Genomic DNA, 26,877 nt, shown 5'->3' on the forward strand with positions numbered 1-26,877 from the left:
TCAATATATCAATATAAATCATAAGGATTGCTAGCAACAAGTTATAGTCATACAGTCATAAGTGGAAAGAGATTGGTGATGGGAACTATGAGACGATTAACAGTAGTGCAGATTCAGTAAATAGTTTGACAGTGTTGATGGAATTATTTGTTTAGCAGAGTGATGGCCTTCGGGAAAAAACTGTTCTTGTGTCTAGTTGTTCTGGTGTGCAGTGCTCTATAGCGTCGTTTTGAGGGTAGGAGTTGAAACAGTTTATGTCCAGGATGTGAGGGATCTGTAAATATTTTCATGGCCCTCTTCTTCATTCGTGCAGTATACAGGTCCTCAATGGAAGGCAGGTTGGTAGCAATTAGACAAAGATGATAACTAAAAATATGAATATACAACAAAAAGAAGAGTTAGAAAGAACTACAGGTTTTGAAATCGTTAAAAAGGTTAAATATTTAGGAATATATATTACAGCTTCAAACGTTAAATTATATAAAAATAATTATGAGGTATTGTGGCAGAAGGTATGGAAAGAAATGGAGAGTTGGAAGAAGTTACAACTATCCTTGTTGGGAAGAATAGCGGCTATAAAAATGAATGTTTTGCCCAGGTTTCTATTTTTATTTCAAATGATACCGGTGCTTAAGAATGATATCAAATTACAGGAATGGCAAAAGGGGGTTAATAACTTTGTATGGATGGGCAAAAAACAAGAATAAAATTAAAAATAAGGCAGGATACAAGGGAAAGGGGGGGTCTTAAAATGCCTAACTTGAAATTGTATTATGAAGCAGTTGTTTTATCATTAATTACTGATTGGATTAATTTAACTGAGGAAAGAGTTTTGAATATAGAAGGGTATGGTTTGTTATATGGGTGGCACGCCTATATATTATATGATAAGAAAGTAGATAAAATATTTAAAAATAATATAATTAGAAATGCATTATTGAGGGTTTGGAGGAAATATCAATATAAATTAGATGGAAAGATTCCAATATGGGCAATCCCGAGACACATGATAGAAAATATAAATATATATCAAAAGATGGAGGTAGTTACCTATAAAGAACTTCTTTGTATGGAAAAGGGGGAATTACAATTAAAATCCAGAGAAAAGATGGGGGAAGAAGGGAAAAATTATACATGGTTCCAATATGGACAATTACAAGCTAGATGGAAATTAGATCAAAAAATAGGTGTTAAGCAAACTGAGGATAATTTGTTAAAACAAATGAGAGATCAAGGTCAACAGCATATTAAGAGGTTGTATAATGTATTAGTAGAAATAGACTCAGAGTCCGAACTAGTTAAGGATTGTATGATTAAGTGGGCACAAAATTTTCAGCAACCAATAATGTTGGAAACTTGGGAAAGAATTTGGGTGAGGAATGTTAAATTTACACAAGCGCAAAATATGAGAGAAAATTTTTTATATATGGCATTTAGACCCCAAAAAGTTGTCATGTATGTATCCTAATGTACAGGCTAAATGTTGGAGATGCGATTGTGAAGATGCCACTTATTACCATATATGGTGGACTTGTAAAAAAGTTAAAGCATTTTGGATTAAAGTATGGTGGATCATGCAGAATATTTTGAAAAAGAAGATTAAGTTTACTCCGCAGTTCTTTCTACTAGGAATAATTATGGATTGTACAGCTATAGAGACTAAATTGATTTTGAACTTAATAACAGCCGCAAGACTTTTGATTGCTCAATATTGGAAGAAAGAAGAATTACCTACAATTGAAGAATGGACACTCAAAGTATCAAATCTGGCAGAGATGGCAAAAATCTCCGCTTACTTGAAAGACTATACACTAGAAAAATATATTTTAGAATGGAAAATGTGGATTGATTATATTCAAAATAAGTATCAGATAAAAAAATATCGAATAGCATATGAGTAAATTTAGGAAATATTTTGTATTAGATATATTTTTGAAGGAGAGGGGAATTGAGAGTGTGACTAAGTGTGGTGTGACTAGAGATTATAATTTAGGAATTATTTTAGATTATGATTGTTAGTTTTGATACCCTGCATTTTGTTCTGGGAAGTCGGGGTGGGGGTGAGGGGAGGGAATTGGGGGTTTGGTAGAGATGGAGTGATGGTTAATATACAGGGATTATTGAAGATGTATAAATATAATTAATGTAGGGTCGGGTCTGCCCAGTTACCATTTTAGAACGGTGAGGAGGGAGAAAAGAGAGAGTAGGAGGTAGGAAAGAGGAGAAGAGGAAGGAAGAGGGGTAGAAGAGGGAGAAGGAAGGTGTAGGGTGGAGGGAGGAGAGGATGTAGATAAGAGAAGGAGAGGAAGGTCTGGAAAGTAGAAGAAGGTAGAAGAGGGAAGAGTGTTAAAAAGGGGGGTGGTGACTGGGCAAGCCCGACTAATTGTATATAATTGTACATTGGATGAATTATTTGATGATGTTTTTGATGTTAGCTGTCCATTTTAGATCTTGCGATATGATAGAACCTAGAAATTTAAAGGTTTCTACTGTTGATACTGTGTTGTCTAGTATTGTGAGAGGTGGAAGTATGGAAGAGTTTCTCCTAAAGTCTACCACCATTTCTTCGGTTTTGAGTGTGTTCAGTTCCAGATTGTTTTGGTTGCACCACAAGGCTAGTTGTTCGACCTCTCGTCTATATGCGGATTCGTTATCGTCTCGAATGAGACCAATCCTGTTGTGTCATCTGCGAACTTCAGTAGCTTAACAGAAGGATCATTGGAGATGCAGTCATTGATATACAGAGAGAAGAGAAGTGGGGAGAGCACACAGCCTTGTGGGGGCCCTGTGCTAATTGTACAGGTATTTGATGTGATCTTGCTTAGCTTTACCTGCTGCTTCCTGTTTTTTAGGAAGCTTGTGATCCACTTACAAGTCTGTTCCGGTACCTGTAGCTGGTTTAGCTTAGTTAGAAGAGTGTCTGGAATGATGGTATTGAATGCTGAACTAAAATCTACAAAGAGGACCCTTGCATAGGTCTTTGGAGACTCAAGATGTTGTAGAACGTAGTGCAGAGCCATATTAACAGCATCATCTGTTGATCTATTTGCTCGGTATGCAAATTGCAAGGGATCTAACAGCGGATCCGTAATGGTTTTCAAGTAGGAAAGCACTAGCCTTTCAAAGGTTTTCATGACTACAGATGTTAAAGCAACTGGTCTGTAATCATTTAGTTCCTTGATGATGGGCTTCTTCAGCACTGGGATGATGGTAGAGCGTTTGAAGCAAGAAGGAACATGGCACATCTCTAGTGATTTGAAAATATGGGTGAAGATGGGGGCCAATTGGTCAGCACAAACTTTTAAGCAAGAAGGAGTTATCTTGTCTGGGCCTGGAGCTTTTCCTGGCTTTTGTTTGTGAAATAGGTCCTGCACTTCCTATAGCTAAGTAATCTGTCATAAAAGAAAGGTATTCCAAATGAGCCAAACACTAATGAATATACATAAGGAGAAAAATGAAAACAGTAAATAATGCAAAAGAAGTAGATGATGGAAAGAATACTTGCTATTAGGATAGACAAAATAGATAAGCTTCTTACTTTGTTTTAAAGAAAGATAAAGAAAAACTAATCATGAGTGAGGAAGAAATGGAAGTGGAAGGAGACAGAATGAGAATAAGGCATGGAAAGAGGGAGAGAAAAAGCAAATAGGTTAGTAATTTTTAAAAACATATAACATTACATATATATATTTAAAGGTGGGTTAAATCCATGTTTGCTGAATTCACCTTATTGCCAAATTAATTTTGTCTGAAAGAAATTCTTAAAAATACAATGATAGTTTAATGTAAAGTTCCCAGATTTCTGCCATTAAAGTGCCTTGAGATTTAGTGCATTGAGGCATATCTATAAAAGAACATAGCAACTCTCAAATTAAAAACTGATCTATTAGAAAGATTGTGTTCAGTAATGGAAAACAATTGTTCCCCTGTAAATACCAAGTGTATTCACCTAAACTTACCTTAATTTACCAAGTTATGTCAACCATTCTCATACACATATGCAGTATTCTTCTTTAGATTAAGAAATAATTAGATCAAAACATCTATAATTTTCTGTTTTATCCAATCTGGAATGTCAAACTAATATGTAACCATGACTTTTAGTTTGAAAGAAAATAGGAAAATTGCACTTTCATTTTTGTAATTGCGTATGTGTTCATTTGATAGAATAAATTTCCTCTGAATTTTTGGGTAAATCTGTGGATCATCTTGTCCAAATTTCTGCCACATATATATATCCTCACAGGATGGCAGAGAGAAAAAGAAGCATTTTTCTCTGTTCTATTCTGAACTTTATTTATATTATTAACAGTTTTGCTTCCATTGTATTTAGTAAAACAGTTTAATACCAGCTCCAAAGCTAGAATAACAGAATAACAGAGTCGGAAGGGACCTTGTAAGTGATCTAGTCCAACCTCCCACCCAAACCATTTACACCATTTCTGAGAAATTGAAAGCTTCCAGTGATAAAGCTTCTGAAGGCAAGTTGTTCCACTGGTTGATTGTTCTTATTGTCAGAAAATTTCTCCTTATTTCTAGGTTGAATCTCTCCTTGATCAGTTTCCATCCATTCTTCCTTGTCTGGCTTTCAGGTAGTTTGGAAAATAGCTTGATCCCCTCCTCTCTGTGGCAGCCTCTCAAAAATTGGAAAACTGCTATCATGTCTCCCCTGGTCCTTCTCTTCACTAGACTAGCCATGCTGAGTACTTTCAGCCATTCATCATGTTTTAGCCTCCAGTCCCCTAATCATCTTGGTTACTCTTCTCTGCACTCTTTCTAGAGTCTCAACATCTTTTTTATAGTGTGGTGACCAAAACTGGATGCAGTATTCTAGGTGTGGTCTTACTAAGGCTTTATAGAATATATTATACCTCACTTGATCTTGATAATATCCCTCTGTTAATGCAATTTAGGATTGCATTAGTTTTTTTGGCTGCCGCCACACACTGTTGGCTCATACTTAATTGGTTGTCCACTAAGACATCCAAGATCCCTCTCACAGTTACTGCTATTAATCCTAGTTTCATCCAGTCTATATGTATACTTTTGGTTTTTCTTGCCTAAGTGTAAGACTTTAATTTTCTCTATATTGAATTTCATTTTATTAGATAGGGCCCAGTGTTCAAGTCTGCCAAGATCCATCTGGATCTTGAGCCTATCATCTAGGGTGTTAGCTATTCCTGCCAGTTTAGAATCATCCACAAATTTGGTAAATTTCCCCTACTATTCTCTCATCTAAGTCGTTTATGAAGATGTTTGAGACTGGGCCTAAGATGGAACCTTGTGGTACCCTACTGCTTATTTCCCTCCATGTAGACGTAGTACTATTAAGGACTGCTCATTGAGTACGGTTTGTCAGCCACTTAAAAATCTATCTGATGGTGATGCTTGCCTATCCCACTTTTTTCTAGCTTACCAAGAAGTAGGTTGTGGTCTACTTTGTCGAATGCCTTGCTGAAGTATAAGTATATTTTGTCCATAGTATTTCACTGGTCTGCTAATTTAGTCACTATGTTGAAGAATGAAATACGATTGGTTTGGCATGATCTGTTTTTAACAAACCCATGCTGACTTCTAGTTATTACTTTACTCGTTTCTAGATGTTGGCAGATTTGGTTTTTTATTATCTTTTCCAATATCTTCCCAAGTATTGATGTTAGGCTGATTGGTCTGTAGTTTCCTGGGTCTGGGGTTTTTTGGTTTTTTTTTTCTTTTTTTGAAGATGGAAACCACATCAGCTCTTTTCCAGTCCTCTTGTAGTTCCCTGGTGTTCCAGGATTTTTGAAAGATGTGGTACAGTGGTTCTGGGATGACAACTGCCAGCTCCTTTAGAACTCTTGGATGTAATCCATCAGGTCCCAGTGATTTGTAGTCATCAAGATCAGAAAGCTGTTCTCTTATCTTTTTTTTTTTTTTTTTGCTGATTTTAACTTTTATTTTGAGTCTGTCTTTTACAGTTATGTTTTGGTAGGTTGTAAAAAGTCATTTTAACACTAACCTCAAGGGACAACAAATTTGACAGAGATTTAGGAACATAAATTGCAATTTTGCTGTCTATTTCTCATGACAGTTCTACCGAATACTATACAGAAATCAAAGGGCCCTGCTGAATGGGGTCAGGCCAGAATATAAAGGGTCATAAAATTTATACCACAGATGTCTCTGTCTATTTAGTCAGAAAGTTTGATATTTTCACACAAGAGAATAAACTGTTATGGGAGGAGAGGCATGAACGCCTCCTTCCCACACCCAGCTCTATACAGCTACAGTAAAGCTGGATCCAGTCCATAAAGGAAAAATCATAAAAGATTAGTTTAGGTGACTATTCAGAAAGAGCAGAATTTCTTTCATAAATCCGTATGCATGTACATTAAGTACATTGAGGTGCAGACTTTAGATTAATTTATTTAATTTACATTTATATATGAACCTTTAGGATTATATGCTAAATTAAATTTCCAATTTCCTTATAGGTTTCATTTCCTGGTTTATCCATAACATTTTTATCAGAATGCAGATCATAAATAATGAAAAACTTATTAATAGATTGCAAACTATGTGTTACTTATATAAGTTCTTTTGCTTTTTATACCATTTAAGTAATAATTTTAGAAAAAGTTTTGGTTTTTCTTTTTGAAGATGGAAACCACATCAGCTCTTTTCCAGTCCTCTTGTAGTTCCCTGGTGTTCCAGGATTTTTGAAAGATGTGGTACAGTGGTTCTGGGATGACAACTGCCAGCTCCTTTAGAACTCTTGGATGTAATCCATCAGGTCCCAGTGATTTGTAGTCATCAAGATCAGAAAGATTCTCTCTAAATATTTATTTTTTTTTTTTGCTGATTTTAACTTTTATTTTGAGTCTGTCTTTTACAGTTATGTTTTGGTAGGTTGTAAAAAGTCATTTTAACACTAACCTCAAGGGACAACAAATTTGACAGAGATTTAGGAACATAAATTGCAATTTTGCTGTCTATTTCTCATGACAGTTCTACCGAATACTATACAGAAATCAAAGGGCCCTGCTGAATGGGGTCAGGCCAGAATATAAAGGGTCATAAAATTTATACCACAGATGTCTCTGTCTATTTAGTCAGAAAGTTTGATATTTTCACACAAGAGAATAAACTGTTATGGGAGGAGAGGCATGAACGCCTCCTTCCCACACCCAGCTCTATACAGCTACAGTAAAGCTGGATCCAGTCCATAAAGGAAAAATCATAAAAGATTAGTTTAGGTGACTATTCAGAAAGAGCAGAATTTCTTTCATAATCCGTATGCATGTACATTAAGTACATTGAGGTGCAGACTTTAGATTAATTTATTTAATTTACATTTATATATGAACCTTTAGGATTATATGCTAAATTAAATTTCCAATTTCCTTATAGGTTTCATTTCCTGGTTTATCCATAACATTTTTATCAGAATGCAGATCATAAATAATGAAAAACTTATTAATAGATTGCAAACTATGTGTTACTTATATAAGTTCTTTTGCTTTTTATACCATTTAAGTAATAATTTTAGAAAAAGTTTTGGTTTTTTCCTCTTTCCATAACTCTTTAATCTTGTATCAACTTATAGCAAATTATTGCTGAACTGTTGGTGTTTGAAAGATAATAAAATATTTAGAGTTTTAAAGTTTATTGTTGCATATTTCTAGGTAGAAATTCTAGCTAGAATCTAGAAGACGTTAGCCATGTTTTAATCTCATTGAAGTTTGAAATAGTTAACAATGATCTTGATTAACATATCTTATTACTTTACTCGTTTCTAGATGTTGGCAGATTTGGTTTTTTATTATCTTTTCCAATATCTTCCCAAGTATTGATGTTAGGCTGATTGGTCTGTAGTTTCCTGGGTCTGGGGTTTTTTGGTTTTTTTTTTCTTTTTTTGAAGATGGAAACCACATCAGCTCTTTTCCAGTCCTCTTGTAGTTCCCTGGTGTTCCAGGATTTTTGAAAGATGTGGTACAGTGGTTCTGGGATGACAACTGCCAGCTCCTTTAGAACTCTTGGATGTAATCCATCAGGTCCCAGTGATTTGTAGTCATCAAGATCAGAAAGCTGTTCTCTTATCTTTTTTTTTTTTTTTTTGCTGATTTTAACTTTTATTTTGAGTCTGTCTTTTACAGTTATGTTTTGGTAGGTTGTAAAAAGTCATTTTAACACTAACCTCAAGGGACAACAAATTTGACAGAGATTTAGGAACATAAATTGCAATTTTGCTGTCTATTTCTCATGACAGTTCTACCGAATACTATACAGAAATCAAAGGGCCCTGCTGAATGGGGTCAGGCCAGAATATAAAGGGTCATAAAATTTATACCACAGATGTCTCTGTCTATTTAGTCAGAAAGTTTGATATTTTCACACAAGAGAATAAACTGTTATGGGAGGAGAGGCATGAACGCCTCCTTCCCACACCCAGCTCTATACAGCTACAGTAAAGCTGGATCCAGTCCATAAAGGAAAAATCATAAAAGATTAGTTTAGGTGACTATTCAGAAAGAGCAGAATTTCTTTCATAAATCCGTATGCATGTACATTAAGTACATTGAGGTGCAGACTTTAGATTAATTTATTTTAATTTACATTTATATATGAACCTTTAGGATTATATGCTAAATTAAATTTCCAATTTCCTTATAGGTTTCATTTCCTGGTTTATCCATAACATTTTTATCAGAATGCAGATCATAAATAATGAAAAACTTATTAATAGATTGCAAACTATGTGTTACTTATATAAGTTCTTTTGCTTTTTATACCATTTAAGTAATAATTTTAGAAAAAGTTTTGGTTTTTTCCTCTTTCCATAACTCTTTAATCTTGTATCAACTTATAGCAAATTATTGCTGAACTGTTGGTGTTTGAAAGATAATAAAATATTTAGAGTTTTAAAGTTTATTGTTGCATATTTCTAGGTAGAAATTCTAGCTAGAATCTAGAAGACGTTAGCCATGTTTTAATCTCATTGAAGTTTGAAATAGTTAACAATGATCTTGATTAACATATCTTATTACTTTTAATTAGGACCGGTATGAATAATGTCTTGTAAAGTCAGCTTTCTAGGTAGAGCAGACAGATCATATACTGTACATGTTTATTTAGAAATAAGTCACATTGGACTTGGACTTAATTAAGTATGCATGATTAGCTCCTCCAAAGTAGTTTACCATTTCTTTTCGCATATTAGACAACGGTTCTCTTTTCTGATACTCCTTTGTAGATTAGTCACTTTCATTTTTGTCATCAAAAACCATACACTTATGGCTTGCTCTTTACTTCTTCAGCTCCTTGATCAAAAATCTAATTCTCCCTTCTCTTCTCTGCAACCAGAGACTTAACAAGGTGTGTAGTCAGTATTGCTGAATACCATGTAATTTCTTGTGCTGAGCTATTATATTGTTCTGTGTCTGATTAAATACTGCACATTACACTGTAAGAAAATAACAGTGAAAGTTACAGATATGAGTAAAATAATTATAAATAATCCATTACAACATATTTATATAATGTATTTAATGTGTTTTGCTATATTTAGAGTAATTGAAAATTACAGTCATTTTAGTAATTCAATATTAACTTTCTAATTAGGAATTTCCTTATTCATAGTTCCACAGTAATCTAAATTGCAAATCAATATGATTTGAGAATATGGCTGTAATATTGAGATCCATAGAACTACGTTCCTGATTAATTTTCATGGCTAGTTTCCTATGCAAATTTACCAAAACTAAAGTTATTTTAGTGAAACGTATCTGTTATAGAAATATCACAGACATCTTCAACTTTCTTGGACTTTCAGCTGTTTGCATAGTTCAGTTTTCTATGCCACACATATTCAAGAATTTTAGAGCAATTAAATTACTTTTGACTTTGTCTCTTGACTCAGCAGCTAAAAGGGTTTTTATTTTAATCATGACCATCTACAGCAGGAGTGTCAAACTCGTGGCCTGTAGCCCAGATGCATCATGGGCTAGCCACGCCCACCCCCATTTTAGCAAAGGGGGAAAAAGTCGTACTACGTGATGACAATGTGACAACATGAGTTTGAGACTCTTGATCTAAAGGGAAAGCAGTTACTCTTTTATCTCCCTTGAAGCTCAGATAAAAATTTTCCCAGATTTACAACTTTCTAAATTTATTTTCATTCTAGATAAACATTTTTAAAAAATTAGCAGAAAGCAATGACTCAAAATCAAAATTCTAAGAAAGATTTTAAAAGATATGTAACATCTCTGCTATACTTCCTCTGCTATGTTCTGTTCTCCCTGTTCTCATACAAACAACTACAAAGGGCCATAAATATTTTTTACTTTCTAAACACTTAAAAGTTTCTGAGAGTTGGGCAGCATATAAATGTAATAAATTATTATTATTTGTAAAGTTCCTTTTTATTTATAGATATATTTCAGAAGATAAGCATGATGACTGAATAAACAGGACTGAGCAGCTAAATTTATTAAGAACTGAAGCAGAATTATAGGTAGCATTAAGTTAGATTGCAAATTTTGGTTCCTTTCTCTTTCTGGACAGTCTTTCTGAGAAGGTGTGCTGGAAGTTTGCCACCTGGAGTTATTTGTCAAAATAATAAAGGTGGGATACAAATAAATAAAAATAAACAAAATTATAAATTGGAAAAAAGCCAGGAAAATTATTTATTGGAGTTATAGATTGTCTATCATTGTGGTTAACAACTATTGATAATAAAATAAAATCAATAAAACTTAGCGCCTAATTAAAACCCATCATAGTAGACAAAGCAGCTTAAATCTAGAATATCTATATTGATAAATAGATAAAATTGTGCCTTTGAATCAGTGTTGACTCCTGGCAACTACCTGGACTGGTCCCTGCAGGCTTTTTGGCAAGTTTTCAGAAGTGATTTACCATTTCCTCCTCCTTAAGGCTGAGAGAGAGGCCTATAGTGACTGAGCTGGCTTTGTGTCTCAGTTGGGACTAGAACTCAGTCTCTCAGGTTCCAGCCTGATGCCTTAAGCACTACATCAAACTGGCTCTCTAAATACAGAATATTTGCCTAAATAAAAATATATTTGTCTATTGACAGAAATAAAACAAGGGGCAAGATACCTTGGTATTCCAAAATTTCTCATTAACCAAATAATTGGTAATGCTGCCAAGACAGAAGTGTTTTTAATATTTGGGTAAATTCAAATGCAGGAGAATATAGCTTTAGCTTTGTCTGAACACACTTTTATTAAGTCATAATCAGTATTCTTACTTATTAGATAGTGCATATCATAATAAGACCACATAAGATATAATTATGGCATGTTTCATCATGACCGATCAGGCATCTTCAGAATGATATGTCTGGCACAGTAATCTTAGCTGTGCAAGTGCATTCTTAGTTTTTAAGATTCTGTGAGTAATCTTGGACCCAAGTTGTAAGTTTTCAAAGAACATCCAATATATCAAATTCCTATTAGTTAATTTGCCTTCTCTTGTCTAGCTTAGGCTGCAGTTTATATTTTTAAGTACCTGAAAATCTTCCCTCGATTTCAGCCAACAGTAGGAATATATTGTAGTCGATTCCACATTGACTCATTTAAAAACAAGATATTCCTTTGAAGCTCTGGTGCTAAGGTTGTTCAGTCCCCACATAGGCCAGAAAGATGAGTTGCTATTCAGATGACTTTGGGATACCTAAATGTGCAACCAGGTGCAAAATCTGCAGCTCCATGAAGTACTTTACTTTGTGCAATGTTATGTGAGCTAATGGAAAAATAACTAATCCACATTGTGAAAATAAAGTGAACTCCAAAGCCTAGTAAGTTTTACCCCTTTCTGTTTAGCTCCGTGGTTCCACTGGTTCTTTAGTTATTCTCTACAGGATATTTGCCAGTGTTTCTAAGATGATTGAAATTATTCTGAAACTAGATTTCCCTCATCCTGACAAATCACATGAAGTGATCAATGCACGAAAAGTGCTGCCAGAAACTAACACAGACTTCTGTGTAGATTGATTGTTTCTCTTTTTCCTAATGCAATTTAGTATATAACACTAAATAACAAAGCATACAAAGAAGAAAAATACATAGGTGTATTTGTAGTGCAGATTGTACATATAAATTGTAATCACAATCAATGTTGAAGCTGTACCTGTAAAAAATACGTAGTTTACATAATTTTTTAAATTGCCTGTTTGCACTTCTTAGTTACCTATGATTACATATGTGTACATACATGTATATTCACACATGCAGACAGATTTGTTCTTTAGTCAAAACATTTTGATTTTGCATTTTAAGTTACCTGTGAAGTCTACCATTGATTGGATATTATATTATCAGCAAGTGTTGATCCATTAATGCTAATTCATGATGTAAAGTTTTGATCAATGCTAATTGAAAGCTGGGATATATTTTTTAACAAGCTAAGAAAGTAACCTATGTAAAATTTGCTAAAATATCTTATTAAGTGATACTGTGTTTATATATTTGTATTTTATATTTAATAATATTTCAAGCGTAATCTAAATATAATTTCAGATGCAGATGGAATTAGAAAAAAGTATCACAAAAGAACTGGACCAAGGTAAATAGCAAATTATATGCTGACAATCTGAAACTTGTTCTGCTGTTTGCTGTTTTCCCACCCCCACCCAGCCGCCACCAAGAAAATGATACCAATACTGAAATTTTGAGACACTCGCCTCATCGTTTACATTTTAGAACAGGGGTGTGAAATTCATGGCCTGTGGGCCGGATGCTGGCTCTGCCCCGCCCAGTTTAGCGAAGGGGGAAAAAGTCCCAATATGTCACATGACAATGCCATGACAACGCAAGTTTGACATCCATTTTAGAACCTAAATGTGGCCACAGTAAAACCTTTAGCAACTTATTTTTAGAACCCAATATAAAACCCATTATTACCTGCTGACAAATAAACTAATCTACATGATAGAAATATAGTTCTAATGTATAATATACAAAGTAATATAAATAAGGAAAAAGGAAGTTTCTAATATTTTAGATACACTATTAGATCATAAAAATATTATAAGCAATTGTTTTAGAACAGGGGTATCAAACTGGATTTCTTGGAGGGCCAGATCAGCATTGTAGTTGTCCTCCGTGGGCCAGCTGGGGGAGGGTAGGGGAAGAGACGGAACAGATGCCTCCTTGCAGCATCCTGCCAGCCAAACCAGGGTGCAGGGGGGCCACGGGCAGCCCCATGTGCCCCATTTTTTGGCCTGGGAGGCCTCCTGCAACACCCAATCGGCCAAAACAGGCTGAGCAAGAGTCGCCCGCAGCCCCCCCCCCCGGGCCCTGTTTTGGCTGGCAGGGTGCTGCAGGAAGCCGTCTAGGCTGAAAACAGGTTGTGCAGGGCCCCCTGCAGCCCATTTTCACTAGCAGAGGCACAATGGGCTGGTTCTTTGCTATTTTCAGGCTGGCCATGGGCCAGATCTAAGCACCCCATGGGCCAGATCTGACCTGGTGACCTTGAGTTTGACAGCCATTTTAGAGCCTCAAACACTCAGAACTAGCTATGTATCCAATAGATAAAAGGTAAACTTAGCTCCACTGAGATTAATAGAATTTTAAGTGAGGTGTTACATATTCCATTGATTTTAAACATCATAGTATGCCAATTTATAATGGATGAATTGCTTTAATAAAGTAAGTCGTACAAACTCAATTTTGAGATGGAATTTGAAGCCAACTTACAAGTTGCTTATATTATTCACGTACTTTATTGCACATTGGAAAGTTTTTTCAAAAGCAGTGTATATGCATGTTTCATTTTGGATTATCCAAATGAAATAGAAAAAATAACATATAGATAAAATTAAACCAAAAATGTGAAAATGATACTTTAACATTCCTACAAGACATGTAAATTTTAGTGCATCAAATAACCATGCCAATTTTTAGACTGCAGAAAATTCTCCATTGTTCTCTGATCTTGGTCGTTTGCTTGTAGACATTTAATTATTCACTGCTATTAAGTGTGGAGCTTTGTTTAGTGTGTGCACTTGCACATGCGCACACACATACTGTACATATAGCTCCCTGTATATAAATATAGCAAATCACTCACTAGCACTGATGCTGTTACCTAGTTGGGTAATTAAATGCCTGCAAGTAAACAAGCAAGCTCAGAGCACCAAGAATTCCACAATTCAATCCTGAGCTACATGTATTCTCTTCAATTGGAATGTCTCAATTAAAAGCATTCCAGAAAGCCTGTATTATTGGGTTTATTGCACTTTGTAGCCTGATTTCTGCTATATATAAAGCATTCCCATTGACTGTTCCAGTATGATTTATTCTGCATAGAAGACATTGATAATTTAGGGCAAGACTGTTATCCTTCTTTCTAAAATGTGTATAAAGTTTGCAAAGGTATACACTATGGCTAGAAAGTTGTTTTTTTCTTCCATAGCAAAATAAAGTTAAAAATAATGCTTATAATATCCGACAAAATTGGCATTTTTATACCATTGTCACTACACCAGCTATATGAAACATATAAAAAATACTCTTGTTTTTCAGCTAAAGCTGAACTTGATGCCGGATCTGTTAGAGTCTCCCCTGTAGGATCAGTTGATGGCTCTTCAAAAAAATCAAATACAGACCAAGATCAAGTTTCCAAAGCAAGACAACAGTATCAAGATGTTTTAAAGAAAAATTTTTTGATTTGAATAAAGTCTGCAAACTTGTAGGTAAGACTTGATTACTTAACTTTTGTTAAGTTTGTAGTTATATGTATGTAGAGAAAATGCTTGAGGTTTATTATAATCAAATCATCAGTGCATTTTCAGCATTACTTAAAAATACAGATCAGATGTCTCTTGGCACTACTGCTGGAATAGCATATTATTAGTATGGGATGTCTAACGCTGAACCTATATTAAAGTGATTAATAACAGAAGTACAAATATCATGTATATGGAATGCATTTGAAGGCATAAAGTAAATGTATCAGAAAAACATACCAATCTACCTGACAATGTGCAAATCAATTAATAGTGTAAGAGCAGATCTAGGAAGGACTTTTTTAATATACATATAACAACAAACTTAACAAACACAGTTTTATAAGTCATAGGCTAGTATGAATTTACTAAAGAAAAAATATGGGGGTGTTCCAGAGAACAAAACAGGGACCACAAGACTATGAAGTATTTTCTATATCTTGAACTAATGGTTCAAGGGTGTTTCAAGGGTGGTGCTGTAAGGTATCTGGTGCCACTGAGATAGAATATGCTCAAGTGATACAGTGTGTCCTAAGTTTACAATTTCTGGAAATTCCATTAATTTTGAATGTTAACACATAGGAAGCTTACACACACACACACACACGCGCGCGCGCGCGCGCCCTAAGATGTATCACAACTTTTAGCGGCTCCATTCATTAGAAGAATGAAAGCTGGTAGTGGAATTCTGTCTCCTAATCACAGCTGGAAGATTAGAAGGATCTTGCACACTGAACTATAGGTTGGGATGGAAAGGGAAGTTTCATTCGTAATGTTGCAAATCATCCTCACTAACATGAATACATTCAATCATTTAAAATGGCATAATAAATTACAATGGCCAAAACCGCCCAGTCGTTTTTTAAGAAATTAAAAATATTTTTATTATTTATTAAGTACACTTGTAGTTAATATGATTTATTTAATAAAATTTTAAAATCATTGCTTTTCCTGAACGTTTTTCCCAGCAAAATATTCCTTTTGTATCAGCAGTTTAGAATTTTCATTTCCTTATGTTCTAAGCTATAACACTTCTAGGTAACAGTTTTAAAGTTGCTTTTTCGGATTGCTATGTTGGAGTTCTAAATACATGAGTCAGTAGTAAAATGTATACTTTAATTTACATAAAACTATAACAGTAAAAAATAAATATAAATGATCCAAATTATGCAAATTTTAAAAAGGAGTCATGCTATTATATAAATAATTATGTAAAGCAGTCCTTATTCTTTTGTCTTTCAATGTACAACTGAGTTCAAAGGTTCTGCTCGAATATTTCCCAAGTCAAGGGCTGAATCTGTTTCTTCATCTATTTCTCCAATTACAGCTCTGAAAAAGAAAATTTGATTGCTCTAATTACATATATTTTAAATTAAATACCAACAGAACCTGCATGCCATTCTATTACAAAAATAGTTACTTTTAGTTAATATTATTTTCATACTTTGCAGCAAACTGAAAAGTATTACCGTATATACTCGAGTATAAGCCGAGTTTTTCGGCACGTTTTTTGTGCTGAAAAACGCCCCCTCGGCTTATACTCGAGTCTACCCTTGCAGAGCCGACCCAGGGAGAGGGTTTTTTGCCCTCGGGAACAGCTGGGCGGCAGGGCGAGCAAATGCTGCCGGCATGCTTTGCCAGCTCGGCCGGCTCGTTTTGGCGGCGGCTGGCCTCCGGCGTTTTCTTCTGCCGCTTTTGATGGCGGCGGCGGTGGTCGGCGGAGGGCGGGCGGAGGGGCGTTGACATTTCGCCCCTCTCACTCGTCCTCCTCTTGCCCGCGGTGGGGCGGAGGCGTTGTCACCCTCGCCTCCTCTCCAGCCGAAATTGAGTGCGGCGGCAGTGGGGGTGGGTGGGTGGGAGGCCGCCGTGAAGTGCCGGCTGGGGCCCCAGCCGGCACTTCACGGCGGCCTCCCCACCCACCCACCCCACTGCCGCCGCACTCAATTTCGGAGAGGGCGGCGAGTGTGTCAACGCCAAGGCGAGAAGAACTCTCTTTATTTGTTTGTCACTCTCGCCCTCGGAGGCGGAGGCGTTGTCACCCTCGCCTCCTCTCGAAAGCGAAATTGAGTGCGGCGGCAGTGGGGGTGGGTGGGTGGGAGGCCGCCGTGAAGTGCCGGCTGGGGGCCGAGCCAATCCGGGCTCCCCAGCCGGCACTCCGCCGCACTCAATTTCGGCAAGGAGGCGGTGATAACGCCCCTCCGGCGGTGACAAACAAATAAAGAGAGTTCTTCGCTTGGCGTTGTCACTCGCCTCCTCTCCGAAAGCGAAATTGAGTGCGGCGGCAGTGGGGGTGGGAGGCCGCCGTGAAGTGCCGGCTGGGGGCCGGGATTGGCTCCTGGCCCCAGCCGGCACTTCACGGCGGCCTCCCCCGCCGCCGCACTCAATTTCGCCGGAGAGGAGGCGAGGGTGACAACGCCCGCCCCCACCGCTGGCAAGAGGAGGACGAGTGAGAGCGTGTCAACGCCTCCGCCGACCACCGCCGCCGCCATCAAGCGGCGAAGCGCGAGGCCAGCCGCCGCCCAAAACGAGCCGGCCGAGCTGGCAAAGCATGCCGGCACTTCAATCCGGGCTCCCCAGCCGGCACTTCACGGCGGCCTCCCCACCCACCCACCCACCCCACTGCCGCCGCACTCAATTTCGGCTTTCGGAGAGGGCGGCGAGTGTGTCAACGCCAAGGCGAGAAGAACTCTCTTTATTTGTTTGTCACTCGCGCCCTCCTCTTACTCGTCCTCCTCTCGCCCTCGGAGGGGGCGGAGGGGGCGTTTGTCACGAATACATCCCAATAAAATGCAAAGGTTTCAAAGCATGTTTTGGAAAAGCAGCGAGGGATGGGGGGAGAATGCTGCCTTGAATGTGAAAGAAAGCGTGAAAACTCCAACTACAGTATAAAAAAAAAACATTTGCACTCAGTACTTTTTATTTTATTTTATTTTTTGCCAAGTTTTCCCCAGGTTTTTTTTTTCCCCCTATGGAAATTGGGGAGGTGGGGAGAAAGAGGTGAAAAAGAAAAGCCTCTTGGAAAGCGGAGAAATACGGCAAGAACAAACAATTTCTCCCCGAGAGGCAGGAGGAGGAGGAGGAGGAGAGATGGGGGCATTGCAAGCTAGGGTGGGAAGAAGGAGGAGGAAGAAGAAGGGAGGCAAAAGAAACCGACCCTCGCGCAGATCAGCAAATTAGCTTTCCTTCTCCAAACCAATTTTTTTTTAAAAAAAAAACCCGTTCTACCCAGAGCAAATGGCAAATAAGCAGCCCGTTTGAGTCTGATTATTGTTTCGTGGTTGCCCTCTCTGATCTCCTTGTACATGACAAGGCACCTCTAACCCAGCGCTTTGTGTTTGTTATTGGTAATTCTCCTCTCTCTTCTTCCATTGGAGTCCTCTCCCCTTCCTTTCCGAACGGGGCGGGCGATTTACCTTCTCTGCCTCTTTTTATTTTCCTGGAGGTGGAGGGGTATTCCTAAGGATGCCTTCAGTGCTGGGGAAGGAGCCGCTCCATGGAGGGAGGGGCGGCGCTGCCGAGCCGCTGCTTACAGAGGCGAAAGAGCCAGGGAGACCTTGGCATAGGTGGGCGGCTGGTGTAAGGCAGGGCAGAACCTTCGACCCGCAAGGATCCCGGGAGGTGGGGGACGAAAGAGAGGCAGAGAAGGAGGAGGAGGAAGGAAAAGAAAAAAGGGGGAGTGAAAATAAGAGCAGTCCGAGCAATAAATAAATATTGCTGGGCTGCTTTCCAAAAATCCTCAGCACGGAACTAAAAGTTGCAAGTGTTTTGTGAGTTCAAACAGTCCCTTCCAGACTAACACGTTTCATTAAAAGATACAAAGTTTGGTAAACTGAAGCTCGCTCTGTCCAATGCAAAAAAATCATCATCATCATATAATAATAATAATAATAATGATAATAATAATAATAATAATAATAATAATGATGATGATAATGATAATAATGATAATGATAATAATAATAATAATAATAATGATGATGATAATGATAATAATGATAATGATAATAATAATAATAATGATGATGATGATAATGATAATAATGATAATGATAATAATAATAATAATAATAATGATGATGATAATAATGATAATAATGATAATGATAATAATAATAATAATATGATGATGATGATGATGATAATGATAATGATAATAATAATAATAATAATAATAATAATAATAATAATAATAATAATAATAATATTCAGCCGTGCTTTGATGGCAGCCTGACGTAAAATGGGGGCAGGGGATACATACAGTTAGGGAAAAATAACAAAACAATGTTTTGGGCTCAATTGCAGTCTTAAATTGAGGACTACCGGTACTTGCAATTTGAACCTTATTGGACACTTCATTCCTGGAGGGTTTTTAAAGAACAGACTGGACAATCCTTTGTCTGAAACAGTATAGGATCTCTTGCTTGAGGAGTGGGGACTGGACTAGAAGATCACTGTTAGTTTGGGATATGTTCAGAGCCCACACATCTGATGACATAAAAATTGGCAAAGTCATCTCAAGTCACTTTGGCCGTTATTCCAGGTGGGCTTACATCTGTATTGCAGCCCCTAGATGTCAGTTTAAATAAACCTTTCAAGGACCATGTGCGAAGGATGTGGCATGAATGGATGACATCTGGTCAAGCTCGTCTGACAAAAGTTGGAAATCTGAGAAAGCCAGACATAGAACTAATAGCACAGTGGGTTCGTGATGCATGGGAAGATATTCCAGAGGACATGGTGCAACGTGCCTTCAAGAAATGTGGCATTAGTAATGCTATGGATGGCAGTGAAGACAGCGCATTGTATGAGAGTGACAGCAGTGATGATGACGACTGTGAACTCAGTGATGACGACAACGTATATGCGGATAACATCACAGAAGCTGAAGTAGCTGAAGCTCTGTTTGGACAAACAGATGATGAGGAGGAGAACTCCAGTTTTGAGGGATTTTAGCTCTCGTTAGCTTGGTTGCTGTTACTTTTAAAGATACTGTATTTTTGATACCATATTCTTTTTGGGGACCCCCTTTTGCACTTTTATTGTTTTTCGTTCAAATAAATATTCATGTTATTTTACTTGGCTCTATCTTTATTTTTTACATTGACCAGTAGCTGCCTCATTTCCCACCCTCGGCTTATACTCGAGTCAATAGTTTTTCCCAGTTTTTGTGGTAAAATTAGGTACCTCGGCTTATATTCGGATCGGCTTATACTCGAGTATATACGGTAATGAAATTCTACAAAAAAGGAATATAATATCAAGCCCATGTGCATTGTACTAAAATAATTATCACATAAAAAAACCCTTGAAGGCACTAACTTGCACCAACAATACAGAAAAATATTTTGTGCAAAAATGACTAAAAAAGAAAATGAGCAATTATTTTTTCTCTTAGATTGCAGTGATATACATGTATAGAAAAGTAAGTTCAAGAAAACAATCAGAAGTTTCAGAGGGAATATCAAACTTTGGCATGACTTGGCTGCTTAAGAAATAAATCTGGTTATGAATGTTAGACAAGAGGTGATATTAATGAACAGAGGAATAAAGAAAGCATATGGTTGGATTATAAAGGAATTCTATATAAATATTAGTATGCAAGTGGTTGGAAGGGGCAAAGGAAAGTAAATTTAAAGCAGGCTTTCCAAACTCTGAGGTATCACTCACTCTTGGAGAGGTGTAGACAAAGTCCAGGGGAGGTGTGAAAGCCTTTTAATGCTACAATACATCCACCTTTCCCAAACTTTCATTGTACTGTGTTGTTTTAATTATTTGTTTGATTTGGATTTTTATGGGAGGTGTGTACCTTAAAATTATACTAAAGGGAGGTGTGATGGGGAAAAAACTTTTAAGAATCACAGCTTAAAGGGATACTAATAACCTGGTTTCCAGAGAGGCTCTTAAATAACAGGTGATTTCATACCCTAAGTGCAGCTGGGATTACATTAACTTCAAAATGATAAAATTTACACATTATCTCCTCTCACAATGTATAATCCTAATACTACTTGTTCCACTCTTTGTGAAGAACTGAATACTCTTTCATGGCTCTCATCCAAAATCAAATTGTCTGATCAAACAAAGCCCTTGAGAGTGCCCTGAAATACATAAATGCAATCTATCAAATTTTCATTTGTAAAGCATATTTATTACAATTATTTTTTTAACCTTTAAAAATCTGAAGAGCAATTCATATTTAAATGAGATGGATAACAATAAATTACATCAAACCAGGTCAGGACTGTTAGGAGTTTTTGGGGTTGGTTGGTTTGTTTGTTTGTTTTTGTTTTTGTTTTTGTTTTGCTTACCAGTGAGTTTTTATAAATCAATCAATTATAAAGGTAAAGATTTCTCCTTTCCAGTCAAGTGTGATCTAGGGGGTAGTGCTCATCTCATTTCCTAGCTAAGGAGCCAGCATTGTCTGAAGACACTTCCATGATCATGTGGCCAGCATGACTATACAGAGAGGCACATGGAATGCTGTTACCTTCCTTCTGAAATGGTACCTATTCACCTACCTGCATTTCCATGCTTTCAAACTGCTAGGTTGGCAGGACCTGGAGCAAGAACAGGAGCTCACAGCATCACCCAGTACTTGGATCTCAAGCTGCCAACTTTCTGATAGACCAGGGGTCGGCAACCTGCAGCTCCAGGGCCGTATGTGACTCTTTGGGCCCTCTGCCTCGGCTCCCCGTCACCCTGTCACAGCAGTGGCATGGTCGGACCCTTAGTGCAGGAGCAAAGCACCCCTGCACTTGCCTTTGCGCGGCAACAGCATTCCACCTGGTACATTTGCTGTTGCCACCATCAAAGGCTGCTGGGAGAGAAAAGCGGGGACGGATCTTGAGAGCTGGGGGCTATCCCCCAAGCCTGGCCTTCCACCTTCCTTGTCCAGGGCCAAGAGAAAGAAGGGGGTGGCATGGTGAAGCGCTCCCTTGACTGCCCGCTTTCTGTTTTCTGTGTCTTCCCCGATCTCAGCTCTTTCAGAAAGAGCTATATTTCTGTTTGCTTTAGCCCTGTGTGCTCTTTTTGGGGCTTTTAACCAGCTGGTTTTTTTTTCTTCCTTTTGGAAAGCCGGGCTGGCGGAGCAATGAGCACAACGTGTGGCGGAGGCTTCCCTCCCCCCTTCTCTCGTGCGCACCTTCCCAGCCCCGCCACAGCCGGTTAGGGGTGAAAGAGGAGGAGGGGGAGGAGGAAGGAAGTCTCTTCTGCAGGTTGCACCCATTGCTCCATCAGCTTGGGTTTCCAAAAGGAAAAAAAAAAAACAGCTGGCGAAAAGCCCCAAAGAGAGCACGCAGGGCTGCAGGGCTTTCCGAGAGTGAGAAGAGACAGAGGTAGGGAGTGAGAGAGAGCGAGACACACACACACACAGATGGGGGTGGGGGGGTGGGGGAGAGAAAGAGACAGAGAGAAAAAAATGAGAGAGGGATGAGAGGGTGATAGGGAGGTAGAAAAAGACAGATGAGAGAAAGAGAAAGATAAGAGGGAGGGAGGGAGAAGGAGATAGAGAAAAAGAAAGAGATGAAAGAGAGAGGGGAGGGAGAGAGACAGAGAGGGAATTACCCACGGGTGAAATCTAGCAGGTTCTGACAGGTTCTGGAGAACCGGCAGCAGAAATTTTGAGTAGTTCGGAGAACCGGTAAATGCCACCTCTGGCTGACCCCAGAGTTGGTGCGAATGGAGATTTTGCAATATCCTTCCCCTGTGACGCCCACCAAGCCACGCCACACCCACCAAACCATGCCCACAGAACCCGTAGTAAAAAAAAATTGGATTTCACCACTGGAGTTACCTATTTCCCATAGAAAACATGGAGTCACAAAACCTGGGGAGGCGTGGCTGTGGGGTCATGTGACTGGGTGGGAGGGAGTGACATTGAGTTGTTCCACGCCCACCCAGGTTTTGTGGCTCCCAGTTTTGTTTTCTGTGGGAAACGGGTCCAAGAGGCTCTGAGTGTTTAAGGTTGCTGACCCCTGTGATAGACAAACCCAATGTCTTAACCACTAGGCCACCATAACCAATCAATTATATCCACTTATTTCATTGCACACTTTTCTCCCTCAAAAATTGGGTTAGGGTTAATTAATGATTGCCAGTTAATGCTGCAAATCTAGATATCCATGCTGTAATCACAAGGACATCACACCGATTGTTTCCACAATGGGCAAAAAAGTCCTGAATGCGATTTTAACACTAGTGGCAGGAAAATAGCACAACAGCCTATTTTTGATACAAGTCAAACGTTTTAGAAAATAATGCGTTTAAGAGGAAATCTCACCACAATCATTCGACCATCTGAAGTAATCACAGCAACTACCTAAAATTCATGTCAAGGAATAACCTTAAATTGTGTGTGTTTGTGAACGTGTGTGTGTGTGTATGCTCCTGCCAAATGAAAAGAATACTAATAACACTTGCTAATGCTACATATAGAGCCCTTTACGAAGCTGGATCTCTCCCCATTCAAAACCAAAACTTCGGCAATTATGCCCTTTTCTTCACAAAAATTTGATGCCTGTATAGGCATATACTTCGTATGCTCTCTTACAGTCCCATTTTCAAGAAACCCTCCAGAGTCGATTGCACCGCCCAGCAGGGCGTCGCTTTCATTCTACAGCAAAGCCCGCCCCTTCGCACGGAATCGAACCATCCAAGCGGAGCCGATTCTGAAAAGAGAATGGCAGACCTGGCAGCCAATTGCAGGCCGCCGAACAATCCCATGCGCGCGCGGAACAATGGCGAACACTGAAATGCGAAATTAGACGGGACCCCCTCAACGCTTTACTTTCTCATCCCATTCCCGCTTCGCCCCTTCAGCAGTCGCGTATTTTTCACCACGTTTGTAGAGTTTGTGGCAAAGGAAGGATACGGTTGATGTAGTTTTCCAACGCGGAGGTCATAGCGACGATCCCTATTGAATCCTACGCTCGGTCGTACAGTATAAGATATCGCGAGGTTTCCCGATCACAAACGAGAAACTAAATTGTTTCACGTGGCATGGACTTTAGTGACGGCACGCGCGCGAGCGAGAGACGCCCAAGTTCTGCAGAGCATGCGTTCTGTAGATTCTGAATATGTAGAAAAAGGGTAGAACAGTCACATCTTCGGTAGGAAAGGACTCTTCCGGTTCCATTTTTTTACTAACGGAAGTTACGGTTCCCCGCACAAAAAATATGTCTGCTTAGCAGACCTATATATTTTATACACCTCTCTTCAAATTGAAAAGAAAGATAGCCTTAGAATGTTCGTATAACACAGTTAATTAAAAATGGCGCCAAGGATATCCGGAAGCAGCATTTCTTCCCAGTTAAAGGTGTAGACTAGAGTTTAAGAGATGCTTAGCCATCTGACAAGTCTATGGTGTCCGGATGTTATCGGTCTTTCTCGCGATCATACGCGGGACGGAATAGGACTGCGGGAGTCCGAGCGCTCTGGTGACGGCTTCTCCATCGGTTAGAACAGTGGTCTTCAACCTTGGCAACTTTAAGACTTGTGGACTGCAACTCCCCGAATTCCTCAGGCAGCTTTGCTTTGCTGAGGAATTCTGGGAATTGAAGTCCGCCAGACTTAAAGTGACCAAGGTTCGAGACCCCTGCTTTGGCTCACTCTTCCCAATTGCAGGGCTTGGTGGTCTGTTTGAGTGGGAAGACACGGTTCGGTGTCGCTGAATCAGCCGACCGTAAAGTTATTTGCAATTGCATTTCAGAATCAGAAATGATAGGTCTTCACAGTCTGGCCGACATAGATATACAATAAAGCCCGTGTATTACAAGATGCAGAGGGGGAAAAATTTTCGCTTGCAAACTCTACACACACCTGCATTCCCAGATGCATTTTACAGCATGATAAAGTTTGCTTGAGTATAACTTTCTCGGGTGGGAGCTTGAAGTCAGATTGCGTTTTGTGATATACCATATTCAGTAGACGTGGACCATTATTTTACAGTTTATCGTGGAAATGCAGAAAGTAGATTCATTCAACAAACAAAGGATGCATGAATGCGGTCCGCATCAAGCTGAAAAGCGCTCAGCAGAATAAAACGGGTATTAGAGGCTAAAGCAATATTTGCCACTGCATAAAGTTGCATTAGGAATCATGCAGAAATGATTCAGAAATCTGAATGCCACATCGGGAAGCTAAGAAACTTTCCTCATTTATTGATCAGGATGGATTTACAAAACTGTCCAAAACAGTACTGTGAATGTATGCAAGAGATAAATATGTTGTTTCAAGGGGCATCTTGGTGCCATACTCCAATTAGGAATTTGTCAGATCACCCAGAATTTTGGCCAGTAGACATGGAATTTTGAGAATAAATTGTGAATGCTTTGGCTGCCATGAAGAGGCAGGCTGCAGTCACAAAATAAAAGTGACAAATAAAGCAGAATGTTAAGAGGCAGATCTGTGGGTGCATTGAATCCTGCAAGTGTTCCACTGGGATCTGGTTATAGTTGTCCACATTCTAAACACTGAGCTCCTTGAAGTCTTTTTTCTTGATCGGCAATAGTCAGTAAATACTTGAAAAGGCTTTCAATATTTCAGCACACTACTCTGGAAATACAGACTATATAATCCAAAATAAATGCTTATCTGGAAAGTGTGTAATGCAGAAATGCATGAACTTTTCTCCATATCAGCAATGTACATGGAACATGAAATTGAGAAACTAATTCCATAGAGTTTCAATAGAAGAAGATATTTGTAGCTCAAGGGTGAACTATGGGGATCTTGGTACTCTCTGAGCTTTATTGTTTTCTTGCAGATGTTTCATTACCCAACTTGGAAATGTCTGCAGGTAAGGAATCATAGAGTTTTGTTGGCTTTTTTCCAATTGTTTTGGAGTCATTGGTGCTGTCTGAGCTTGGTTGTTTGCTTGCTTTGTTTGTTTAATTATCCAAATAGAAAACATCTGCAAGTAACCAAGTTCAGACAGAACCAAGGTCCCCACAGTCCAAAGTTTTATTGGCCTTACAGGTAATCCTCGATTTACAGGCATTCATTTAGTGACTGTTCCACTGCAAAAAGGGACTTATCACTATTTTTCACTCTTAGATCATTGCAACATTCCCACAGTCGTAATCAAAATTCAGTCATTTGGCAACTGGCACGTATTTATGGCAGTTGCAGTGTCTTGGGGCTCAGTTGTAGTTCTTAATCAAGGATTACCTGTATTTCAAATTTGCTGAGGAGTCATTGGTGCACCCTGAGCTTGATTGTTTGCTTGATGTTTTATTACCTAACTCTAGGTAACATCATCAGTGCAGGTAAGTGTGAGATTTATTCCCTGTTTATATACAGTAGCTTGCCCTGCCAGTTTTGGGGTGCGTGTGAGTTTTTCTCTTTGGTATTTCTTTGATTAGAATATTGCTTTCTACTTAATTATTTGTTAGGTGTTAATTCTTGTTTATCTGGATCCTTGACTGCTGGTGAGGAGGTGGTGTAGTCTTTTTTTGTTTCTTTCTAGATTTTTTGTTTTTACCTTTAAATGGTTTATAAATATGATTTATTTATATGTGTTTATTGATAGTTGATTTTTCTGAATGTCAAGCTTTCAGGAATTTGCTACTTCTCCTAAAACTAAAATCCTACGGCATCTCCGGACCCCTCCACAATTGGATAACAGCGTTCCTGTCAAACAGACAAGAAGTGGTCAAAATAGGCAGTGCCCTATCAAATCCTGTTCATGTCAATAGCGGCATTCCCCAAGGCAGTGTTCTTGAACCAACACTCTTCATATTATACAATTAATGATCTCTGTGACCATATTAAAAGTAATTGTGTTCTTTTCGCTGACGATGGTATTTATCACTACCAACAATACAGCTACCCTTCAAAAAGACCTTGACTTTGTGTCAGAATGGTCAAAAACTTGGCAACTCCAAATCTCAACCAGCAAGTGCTCAGTCTTACACATTGGAAAAAAGAATCCAAACACTAAATACAAACTCGACGGACATTACCTTACAGATGACCCCCACCCTGTTAAAGACCTTGGAGTTTTTATATCCAATGATCTAAGTGCCAAAGTCCACTGCAATTACATCGCAAAAAAGGCTTTAAGAGTTGTAAACCTAATATTACGTAGCTTCTTCTCCAGAAACACTACACTACTAACCAGAGCTTATAAAACATTTGCTAGACCAATTCTT

The 26,877-nt window shown here is 38.4% G+C and overlaps 1 protein-coding gene and 1 long non-coding RNA gene across 13 annotated transcripts in view; one reads left to right on the forward strand and one right to left on the reverse strand.

The window, feature by feature from the left end:
* The window catches only part of LOC131201703 (ankyrin repeat domain-containing protein 26-like), a 168,523-nt gene that overhangs the window by 114,493 nt on the left and 27,153 nt on the right, over window positions 1-26,877 (forward strand). For 9 of the 12 annotated variants that reach the window (XM_058189802.1, XM_058189808.1, XM_058189805.1 and 6 more), the window contains 2 exons: window positions 12,519-12,564; window positions 14,526-14,699. In XM_058189802.1, the coding sequence (XP_058045785.1) occupies window positions 12,519-12,564; window positions 14,526-14,674 (195 nt within the window). In that variant the 3' untranslated portion in view covers window positions 14,675-14,699. Of the gene's footprint in view, window positions 1-3,550; window positions 3,650-9,296; window positions 9,355-12,518; window positions 12,565-14,525; window positions 14,700-26,877 lie in introns of those variants that run through there. The other 3 variants (XM_058189806.1, XM_058189803.1, XM_058189807.1) reach the window with 3 other exon arrangements.
* Window positions 15,587-23,770, reverse strand: LOC131201705 (uncharacterized). The gene is made up of 3 exons (XR_009155956.1): window positions 23,598-23,770; window positions 23,007-23,045; window positions 15,587-16,057 (listed from the first exon to the last, which is right to left on the reverse strand). It is a non-coding gene; the product is annotated as an uncharacterized LOC131201705 (long non-coding RNA).

The sequence above is a fragment of the Ahaetulla prasina genome, chromosome 7 (assembly GCF_028640845.1).
Source record: "Ahaetulla prasina isolate Xishuangbanna chromosome 7, ASM2864084v1, whole genome shotgun sequence".
NCBI classification, from domain to species: domain Eukaryota; kingdom Metazoa; phylum Chordata; class Lepidosauria; order Squamata; family Colubridae; genus Ahaetulla; species Ahaetulla prasina.